Source organism: Tubulanus polymorphus, chromosome 9 (assembly GCF_964204645.1).
Source record: "Tubulanus polymorphus chromosome 9, tnTubPoly1.2, whole genome shotgun sequence".
In the NCBI taxonomy this organism is placed as follows: domain Eukaryota; kingdom Metazoa; phylum Nemertea; class Palaeonemertea; order Tubulaniformes; family Tubulanidae; genus Tubulanus; species Tubulanus polymorphus.
The window spans coordinates 3510598-3521574 of record NC_134033.1 but is presented as its reverse complement, the minus strand read 5'-3'; the positions used below and the strand labels follow the sequence as shown (position 1 = coordinate 3521574).

Here is a 10977-nt window from a genome sequence, read left to right as displayed (position 1 = left end):
TTCTAGAAATTAATCTCATTTTACTAGTAATTATGATCAGATTTATTTGATGATTCTCGAATTGGGATATTTCGATGAATTTTGAGCGGTGAACTCGCTCGAAATCTGAAAGTCTGTTTCGAAATAGTTCTCCTTAGTGACGCGAGAAAGTAGCACCGGCGTCCTAGGCAACCGTGTAAAGATCAAGTCCTGTTTTGGTTGGAACAGCTTTAATCGTGACACACAAACACCGCCCGCCAGCCTTTTTCTCCGAGAATCGGGCTGCTTCAGAGATAGACAGTACAGTAGCTCGCTAGTTAAACAAACAGGTCATCATCATGGCGTTGCCACTTTTACCTGGAAATGTCTTCAATGGCAACGTAAGTAAAATTGTAATTCAATCCATTTCTTTCAATTTCATTCATTATTCACATCATCACACTGGATCGGATGAGGAAAAGTTGACCGAGTCGATTGTGGTCCCGTCCAAGTAGTACGATTGATAGACGTAGAAGGAATATGTGCAGTATCAGATCACGCGTATCTTCTTTATAGGGCCTATTCGAGATCAATGATTTCGGCCGTTCAGATCGAATTGAGGAGAAAGTTGCAGCAAATTGGGTCTGCAGTTTGGGTCACCTTACCTGTGTGGCGCTAGTGTTATTAAAGAATAGTGTTATGGTTAGATTAGGTACATAACCATTGGGGACACCTAAACTGGTCGCTCCACAAATTGAATTAGGCTAACGCAACGGCTCTAGACCTAATTTTTAGCCAGTTAAAGCAGTTCAATTTATCAGAACAATGAAAGCGACTGCTTTAACAACCGTCTGCTTACCAGACACTAACCCTGTGTATCGAATTGGGATTGTTCATCTCTAGGCCCTATACCTATTTCAGACCTATTTTACGTATTTTGTTACGCGCAATCTCACCATTTAATGTCTAAGTACGGATTTGATTGAATAATATAATAAATTCAAGAATTTATAAATAAATTCTTGTTTTTAAATTCTTTTAATCTGTAGATAGTGGGTTTTTATCTTATTAGATAGATATCTCTCGACCTCAATAGCTTCAAGACCCAGTCTCAAAACAACTTTGTTCCATGCAGCATACCATTAACCCTCGGAAAGCGCATTTGAACTGTCAAATGATACTTGCGCGTTATAAATGACAATTATTATTATTATTATTATTATTACACGGTTTTAAATCTTTTCCAGCTCGGAAAACAGAAATTCCACAAATCGCAACAATTCGACTACCGCAACGAGGTGCCGATGATGGTCGGCGCCGAGAAGCCGGGCATCGGCGGCGAGCCGTTACCCGGGCAGAAACTGAAACCGAAGAGCAGCGTGTTCCCGCGCGGCGAAGGCGCCGATCTGCCGGCGTGGGTCGCGTTCGATCGACAGGTGTTGTGCTTCGACGCGTACTTCCAGGAGGGCGTCAACGAGAAACGCGAGGAACAGTACCGCGTACGCGGCTGTAAGATATACTTCTACCTCGAGGACGACTCGATTCAGGTGATCGAACCGCGCATCAAAAACAGCGGCGTACCGCAAGGTAGGGGTTCTACGAAAATAAAATTTCCCTTTCCAGCGGTGCTTCCAAGTCCTTCTTTTGGAAAAAGTTTGGACAAACCTTTCCATGCCTACATACCAAACTTCAGTTGCTGGCATGGAAACATATTGTTAAACTTTCAAATCATGGAGTCTTATTTCTCTCATGAACCCCTTTCAATGCAGACTTTTGTGATATCCTTCAATACAGAATAAAATGGATTAAAAAACAATGTTTTAGGTCCTCTGCCAGTCCTTTCTGGTCGTAGTGAGACCTTAATAAGGTATGTACTACCAAAACTGACTGAGCTAAGCCACCTGGAATGCTCTCAAGTCAGGTTGAAATAGACATTAGTATTCCGGCATAGGCATTGCGAAAATGCTTCGCTATAAGGACCACCATTTTACTGGGAAGTATTTCTTTCTGAGTCAAAAAGTCCCTCTTTTTGGGTCAAAAATTGTTGAAAAAGTCTTTCTTAGTACTCCTTTTTACCCTGGCCTGACTACTGGAAACCCCAAACCGTGATCTATCAGGCAGGATCCATAAGACTCCTTGATTCCTTTGAAAACTCCTTCTAAACAGGGAATGTTTTAAAAGGTCACTTGAAACAACTTTAATTCTAGCAAATCGTATGAAACTTCTTTACAACTTTCAATTTTAAGCATAGAGATGTTTGTAGTTGTAGGCCTACTGTAAACTACGGTATCGTCTCAATCAGTACAGTTTGAAACCAGGATTTGTTTTTACCCAATTAGCCACCGGTACCATATTCTAGAAGCAGAGTTCAGTAGTGCTAAGGATAAACAGTTTACCGAGATAAACAGTACCAATTTAAAAGGAGTCTACTGTAATTAGGATATGAAAGTGGTGCAGACGCTTCCTCGAAATTTAAAATTTCCTCCTTGAAAACTCCATCCAGGAATGACTAATCTGTAGTGAAATGAGTAGATAAATTTTTAAATTGAGTGACTTGATGATGTCATAGGGTGAATTACTTGATGGAGCTACTTTTTAAGAGAAAGCTTGTTGTCAATTCTAGAAAAAAATCTGATAAACGAATTTATAGATGAATTGAGTTTCTTTAAGAATTGGAATTTTGATGAAACTGGATTTTTACCCGAAGGTTCAAAATATTGATCTTTGAAAATGTTTGGTCCGATAGCAGGGTTGCAGATTTAGGGGTGGTCACCAGGTTTTTTTTTTTTTTTAAATTTCCGAAATATTCCGTGTTTCAGGAACTCTGATTCGTCGACACAAAATCATGCGACCACCACCGAACGACGACGAGTTCTACAACGTCGACGATTTCAACGTCGGTTCGGAATTAGCGATGTACGGACGAACGTTTAAACTCACCGGCTGCGACGAGTTCACATACAACTTCCTGAAGAAACTCGGAGTTCGCGTGAACGCGCCGAGCAGCACTCCCGGCGACCCCTATACGAGCTACAGGAAATGCGTAAGTACCGTCTGCGTAAGCCCCGAGTATCATATGATCTATCGAGGCCAATTGCACATTTACAGCTAAGTCCAAGCCTCTGAGACTGTTCTTGAATCATGAAAATGGTTTGTGTTGAACTTAAATGGAATGGTCTTAAATTCAAGGCTTGATTGTGCACAGTCAGACTGGTCTTCACTTTGTTAGATTGCTTAGATTGGTTTATAGAACCAAAATGAGCCAAGACTGGTCTAGAGTTGTTTGATTGACTACAGAACCAAAATGAGCTTAGACTGGTCTTAAGTTGTTTGATTGACTACAGAACCAAAATGAGCTTAGACTGGTCTTAAGTTGTTAGATTGGTTATAGAACCAAAATGAGCTTAGGCTGGTCTCAAATTGTTAGATTGGTTATAGAACCAAAATAAGCTTAAGACTGGTCTTAAGTTGTTAGATTAGCTATAGAACCAAAATGATCTTAGACTGGTCTTAAGTTGTTAGACTTGGTATAGAGCCAAAATGATCTTAGACTGGTCTACAATTTGGGAGATTGGTTATAGAACTAAAATGACTTAAGACTGGTCTTAAGTTGTTAGATTGATTATAGAACCAAAATGAGTTTAGACTGGTCTAAAGTTGTTAGATTGGTTATAGAACCAAAATGAGCTTAGACTGGTCTTAAGATGTTAGATTGGTTATGAAACTGAAATGAGCTCGGACTGATCTTAAGTAATAATTGTCATCTTCTCATTTCAGATGGATGAGAGTATGCAGCCGTTGCGTCCGTACGAGAAACACGACACGTTGAAACAGTTCCTCAATTATGATCGTCTCGTGTTGAGATTCTACTGTATTTGGGACGACACCGATTCCATGTTCGGCGACCTTCGCGAAATGGTCCTACATTATTTCCTGGCAGACGACACCATCGAAATCAGAGAGGTACGAGTCGCGCTCTAGGGTTTCTCATAACATAGCCTACGCTATGGGGATTTTGTGAAAAAAAGAAGCTTAAAATCAGGGAAATTTGTAGAGATTTCTAGATCGCGCGTAAAATCAAATAGTTTCAGTCTATGTTTTACATATTTGACTGCGTTAATTGATCGGATTCTTAGCAAATCAAGTCAGGGAAAACAACTTACAAGTCAGGGAAAACATCGTGCATATCAGGGAATAGTCAGGGAAAAAGCTGGTCAAATATATTTTATAAGAATTTTAATCATTTGTCGCTTTAAATTTCAGGTAATTTACCCGAATTCGGGGCGCGACGCGGCGCCGATGTTTGTCAGACGCGGCAAATTACCGAAACACGTGCTAAATCTGAAACAACCGGGCGTTCAGACTAATCGCACCGTCCTGAACGTGTTCGGTCCGATGGGACAAGGCGGACGGTACATCCTAGATAGTTTAAAGGTAGGCACGTTATTCGCTAAAGAAGGCACAGACTCCGGGGGTAGAGTTTCACAGTTGGGATTTAAAGATTCAACTTTTTAAGTTAACCCTTTCAGTGTGTCTACACCGCAGCGCGGTGTATGAATCAGTGATGGACTTTGCTAGTACATCGCACCACGGTGTATGGATGTTATTATTGATTCATAGTTTCTATCTCTATTGAAAGATGACAGCACCTAAACATAGTGAAATATTAGTTACTTACGATACACTGCGCCGCAGTGTAGACGCACTAAAGCGGTGTACCTTGATGTCCGGATTTTGATTAATAAAATTGTATCTATAATCCTGAATGTATCCTTCGTTTCTCAAATATTCTATTTTCACCTTGTAGACCGGAGCGGTTCACACTGATTTCTACACAGACAGTGATCTGATGATCGGAGTCGAATTGAACGTTTTGGGTCGGAAAATAAAAATCTGCGACTGCGACACCTTCACTCGGGAATACTTCAGAACTAAATACGGAATCGGTAAATATTCTACGACGCAAAAATCACCTACCTACACAAGGGACACCTGGTGGATGTTCACTTGCACAAATAGAATCATTTGGCCGCAGTAGATGATATCCCAATTCACACTAGCGACACCTAGTGGATCCTCACTTGTCCCAAATGGAAATCTCTATTGCTGCAGTAGTTGATATCCTACTGCACGTTAGCGACACCTGGCGGATATGTTCACTAATACTTTCACTAGCGAAATCCAGTGGGTCCTTGTTTGCCACATTAGGAGTGCCCTATTGAAACATTTTTCTTAATCAATATTTTCAATTTTTCCCTCAAGATGCGCAATTTTTTTTGTAGAAGAGTTCAAGCCGATCGAATACCGCCGCGGCGGCGGTACGAAGGTCACCAAGCAGACGCCACCGTACAACGGGTTCGGCTCCGAGGAGGACTCGCTCTGCTCGACGGAGGGCCTGATTCCGAAACCGCCGAAACGCGATTTCATCAAATTCATGCAGATGGACCGACACGGTTTGGACAGCAACGTCATGCGGTTCCTCGCGCGTATGGACACCGACAAGCCGATCGACGCCGATCGAAGATTTATCATTTCGTACTTCCTTTCCGACGATACGGTCCAAGTGTTCGAACCGCCCGTCAGGAATTCAGGTATATCATTTAACCTTTTTAGTCGTTTAACCCATCTACACTTGCTAATACATCGCACCAAGGTGAATTAATGTAGTGTTGTCAGTGGGTTGAGGTGAAAATAAACCTCGAATCTGCAGAAATGTCCTAAGATACGCTTAGTGAGTTTTGGGGGAAAGAAATTTTGAATTGGCTAATATGTCTGGTACTCCGCAGGTCGGGGGAACAAGAAAATTAAAATTTGCTTGCCCTATAGTCCCTGTTCTCAGTTCCCTGAGTCAAAATTAAACGACAAATTAGGAGCACTGGATCCCTAATTCCCTAATTAAACTAATGAATCCCAATTTCAATCATCCGTCTGCCCGTTTAAATTCGTTAAAATGTCTGATACTCCGCAGGTCGGGGGTCAGGTCCCTGAGTCAAACTGCTGGATTCCGGGTCGCTAAAAGAAATTAACGCGCTAATTAAGCTAATTAGTCACAATTTCAATCGCCCGTTTTTCGCAGGTATAATCGGCGGAAAGTTCCTCGAACGAGGAAAGATGAAGAAACCGAATCAGCCGCGATACAGCACGCAACCGGCCGAATTTTACACGGCGACCGATTTCTTCGTCGGCGCCAATGTCGAATTTAACTGCCATAAATTCATTCTGATCGACGCCGACGAGTACGCGTTCGCATTCATGGAAATGTTCCCTGACAGCGTAAGTTTGTTTTTTCGAAAAAATCTCCGTTCTCTAGAGCCTAGTAACTAAGATTTGAGTTTAGTTTTTCCTCGGGGGTCATTCATTTATTACGTACGCATTAGGGGAGGGGGCGGGGTCAGTACAATTGTGTACTTTTATGCTGAACATATACAAAAGAATTGCCGATTTTGCGTACAGAGGGGGGTAGGGGGGTTGAAAAATTCAAATTTTATGCGTACGTAATAAATGAATGATCCCTTGGAAAAATTAATTCGATTGAATTTTGAATTCGGAATTCCCTTTTAAATTTTGTGAGTCGGGGTCTACTAGAATATACGCGTGATCTCTTCAAAAATTTGAAAATAAAAATCTATTCGATCACCTGCAATCAGTTTTCAAATCATGAGTAGTAGAATTTTTGTAAAAATTCAAATAATTTGCCTTTCATAATTTCCTTCGAAAGGCAAATTATTTCATAATTTTTAATAAAATTTTTTCGAGTCATAGTCTATAGAAAATCTACACGAAATGTTTGCGAAAATTTGAAAATAAAATTTTTTCGTTCAGTTTCCGAAAGCGAGCGTGAAACACGTGATGAAACGTCTAGGCGAACTGATCAAGGGCAAAGAGGACGAGATCGCGTCGTTCTTCCGACGTAACGACGCCGACGGCCGCGGCGTCGTCGGCTACGACCAGTTCTACTCGTTGATGGTTCAACTCGTGCCGGGCATCACGCACCAGGAGATCATGACGCTCGCGCGGCACTACAGCGACCAGGCGACCGACCGGCCGATGGAGATCGTCTCGTTGCTGGCCGTCGTGCACGAGCACCTGAGGAAAGACAACTTCGAGGGATTCCAGAGTCTGCTCGAGAATTTCATACACCACGATAAAGACAGGTACGTATGTACACACGCTCGATTCCCCCTATGACATCATCAAATTGGACCATTTTCATAAACTGCTTCCATGATTCACCCTATGACATCTTCAAATCGGACCAATTCATAGTACGTCGCAGCTTAGACCCATTTCACAATACATGGCTGCATCCATGAATTAGCCATAAATGGATACTTCCGTGTATCACCCTATGACAGCATCAAATTGTTCTTCAAGAAAAGATGGCTACCACCATGAATCCCCCTAAAACATCAAACTTGCCTACAGATAGCTGCCTTCATTATTCCCCTTATGACATCACTTAATTGCTAGTGGTTTGATCTCCACTGAAACTTCCAGAGAATATAGCTCCCTTTATAATTCCCCCTATGACATCATAAAATTGTCTACAAGTGGTTTGATCTACAGAATCATGTCGAAAATACGTCTTGCCTCCATAAATCCCCCTATGAAATCATAAGATCAAATTTGCTTTTTTTTCATTTGGGCTTCTTTTGTGAATGAAATAACTGAATATATCTTTATATTTCTGATTACAGAGCTGGATCACTGACACCTGAACTAGTGAGAACGGCGTTCAGAGCTCTACATGTACCCGTACCGGACGACATACTTAGAATACTACTAACGAAGTAAGTCTCATCTCGAACTAGGTCCAGCTCTTATAGATAATCCTGGTCGATATATACTGAGATAAAATATCTGAAACTCCTCGAGGAAAATGCCTCCGTCAACTTGGTTGAAACTTCCCATATCTATAGGATTTACTAATAAGTACGGCTTCATAGAGGATGCATTCTATATGCGAAACTTATCCTGATCTGTTAGTCAACAGCCGAAACGTTATGGTTTCAAAATAATGAATTATACCTTATAATTTAATTCGAAGTGTGGGATTTCATCATTTATCTACAGTAGGCCTATACACGGATTATAGTGTTTATTCGACAACTTATCCTGATCTATTATGCGAGGGAAATTTGTAAAATTCTATATAAGACATTAAAAGTAAACAACTTATTCACAAGCGCAACTCGAGACAAAATACACGGGTGTCTCGGGATCCGATCTATAGAATGAAAGCCACTCGCCCGGGGGGGGGGGGGGGCAAGCATATCCGAAATTTCGCTTGCCCCCTCCAAAAACTACTTGCCCTGCACAGGCAGTCCAATTGGTGGCACTATCATCTGTTGTATCGGAAAAAGCTTTGTGACATAAAATTGCACTAGCCCGGTAGACAAGTGATAATGATTACCTACTTTCCCTGATGAGAATATACTTGTCGCGGGCAATGGGATAAGTGCTTAGATCGCGCCCTGGTGTCTTGTCTCAAGATTCCAAGGACCTGTGCCTAGTTTTACACTGTATTTTGTGACGTAAAATTGCACTAGCCCGGCGGACAAGTGATAATGATGACCTACTTGCCCTGATGAGAATATACTTGTCGCGGGCAATCGGACAAGTGCTTAGATCGCACCCTGGGGTCTTGTCTCAAGATTCCCCGGACCTGTGCCTAGTTTTACACCGGATTTTGTGACGTAAAATTGCACTAGCCCGGTGGACAAGTGATAATGATTACCTACTTGCCCTGATGAGTATATATTTGTCGCGGGCAATCCGACAAGTGCTTAGATCGCACCCTGGTGTCTTGTCTCAAGATTCCAAGGACCTGTGCCTAGTTTTACACTGGATTTTGAATTCGGCGAAAATCAAATCGTAATTTTTCCTTCACTTCCAATTTCAGACTGGCCGAATCAAACAACGGTGTCGTCGACTACTGCGCGTTATTACAGCAGTTGAACTGGCGCGAGAACCCCGTATCGATGGCGCCGCCACTCATGTTGACCGGGGCGCGTGCCGACGAATGGTCGGGCACCGAAACGAAAAACCAAATCACCGTCATCAAATACGAAGATATACTGAAAGATATGAGTTGTTGAGGGCTGCGTTTGTAACGAGGGGTAGGGGGTTTTCCCGCGGGGATTCCGCGTTGCTGTGATAGACCACGCAGATATATCGAAAAAAAACATATATATATATATTATGTGTGTAATGTACAGAAAACTGATATATGTATAAGTCATATTATATACTCTTCAAAAACCGTCCAAATTTCTGCGTCGCTTGACTTGAATTTTCGAGAAAAAAATTATTGCACATCTGAGGTTTTCCGTAACTTTTCATTTCACGAGGAAGGTCCGATTTCGCAAAAAAGTTTTACGTCTACACTGTGGCGCGGTGTATCATTAGTTACTAGTATTCCACTGTGTTTGACAGGTGCTGCAATTTTTCAAGAGAGATAATTACTAATTACATCAATACACTGCACTACCAAAATCTATCACTGATTTATACACCGCACTGCGGTGTAGATACTGAAAAGGTTAACGGAAAGTTTTTTCGCAAAAGCCCTCGACCCAAGGTTTTAGGTTGTGATGGTCCCGAGTTAAGATTACTGTAGTTTTATCCGAGTTAAGATTACTGTAGTAAAATGACTTCAAAGATAAAAACCGAATTGATGAAGAAATTTCAAATCCATTTAAAAAGGAGTTAAACTTCTTTGGAGAAGAAAGTCAGGATGCAGTTCTACAGCTCTTGAGTTAAAATTTGACTAAATATCGAACATGAACTGAATTTAGCCCAGAGTTTTAACTTTAACTCGTCACAACTGAGGAACCGAACCCTGCTCAATAGGATTTAAGGCCTATTTCGATTTAACATAAACAAATAAATTAAATGGTTTTTTGGGGTTAAACCTTTTTGTTAAACTGGGCACTGGACTTAAACCGGATTGAGAATTTTGAAGACTTCACAAAAAGTTTTTTTCGCTACAATCGAAAAACTTCTAAGGCGGAATGCAGATATTAGTGCACTTACATACCACCAGATGTCGTCGTCACCACCGTTATTGTTTAGAGTGAACAAGAATTTTTCGTCGCATCATTTACTTTGATCTGCGTGAATCTTAATTTCTTTTTGCGCCTGTCTATAACGCGATTTCGCAACATTTCAACCGAAAAATAGCCCAAATATTCGAAATACTTGCATATCTAAATTTTGATTTTTTTTCACGAAATGGAAAAAAAATATCATAAAATAAAGGATTATTCATTATACATGTAGATGTTTTATCGGAGTCTGGCGGGAAATGTCGCTAGTTTCGGGTTTATTATTTTCATCAGTGAAATTATAATAACTACCGGTATTTTCAATAAAAATTACGAGTCAAAAAGTTTTTATCGGTTCGTTGTCTTAGATACAGTCAAAATCCTAGCTTGTCGGACTCGCTTAAGTCGGATCAGTTCCCTGGGTCCCTAAGAATCAATCTTGGTGGAGAAGCGTCTGCGTCACTTTATAAGGTAGAGTTTTAAAGGAGAAAATTTCAAATTCCGAAAAAGCGTCTGCATCCCTTTCATATCCCAATCACAGTCGACTCTTCACTAAATCACAACTGTTTATCTCGGTAAAAAACTCTTTAACCCTTTCAGTGCTGGCTAATTAATACCCTATAGTGCTGAAGATAATTTGAAAATTCTGAAAAATTCCCAACCCTAGTGTGTTGAATAACAGGAATACCACTATAGTGCATCTACACCGCGGCACGGTCTATCGTTAGTTACTAATAGTTCACTGTTTGACAGGTGCTGCTATCTTTCAAGAGATAATTGGTAATAACTAATTACATCAATACACCGCAGTGTTAATTCAGCGGTTTTGTAAGTAAATACCTACCCTTAAGCTACCGAAAATCGGTTTCTAATTCACTAACAAATCCTGGTCCCAACTGCACCGATTTCGGCGTAGTTAGCTGTAAAAATTCTGTATACCCCGGTAAGTACATGTACCTATATATCTATCTGA

General features: G+C 41.0%; 1 protein-coding gene across 1 annotated transcript; it reads left to right on the top strand.

Annotated features, from left to right (window-relative positions):
- Positions 1-143: 143 nt before the first annotated feature.
- Positions 144-10328, top strand: LOC141910704 (EF-hand domain-containing family member C2-like). The gene is made up of 11 exons (XM_074801437.1): positions 144-359; positions 1206-1545; positions 2778-3001; positions 3736-3921; positions 4222-4392; positions 4766-4904; positions 5241-5549; positions 6035-6231; positions 6781-7112; positions 7656-7748; positions 8861-10328. The coding sequence occupies exons 1-11, from the start codon at positions 318-320 to the stop codon at positions 9054-9056; spliced, it is 2229 nt and encodes a 742-aa protein (XP_074657538.1). The 5' UTR covers positions 144-317; the 3' UTR covers positions 9057-10328.
- Positions 10329-10977: the final 649 nt, after the last annotated feature.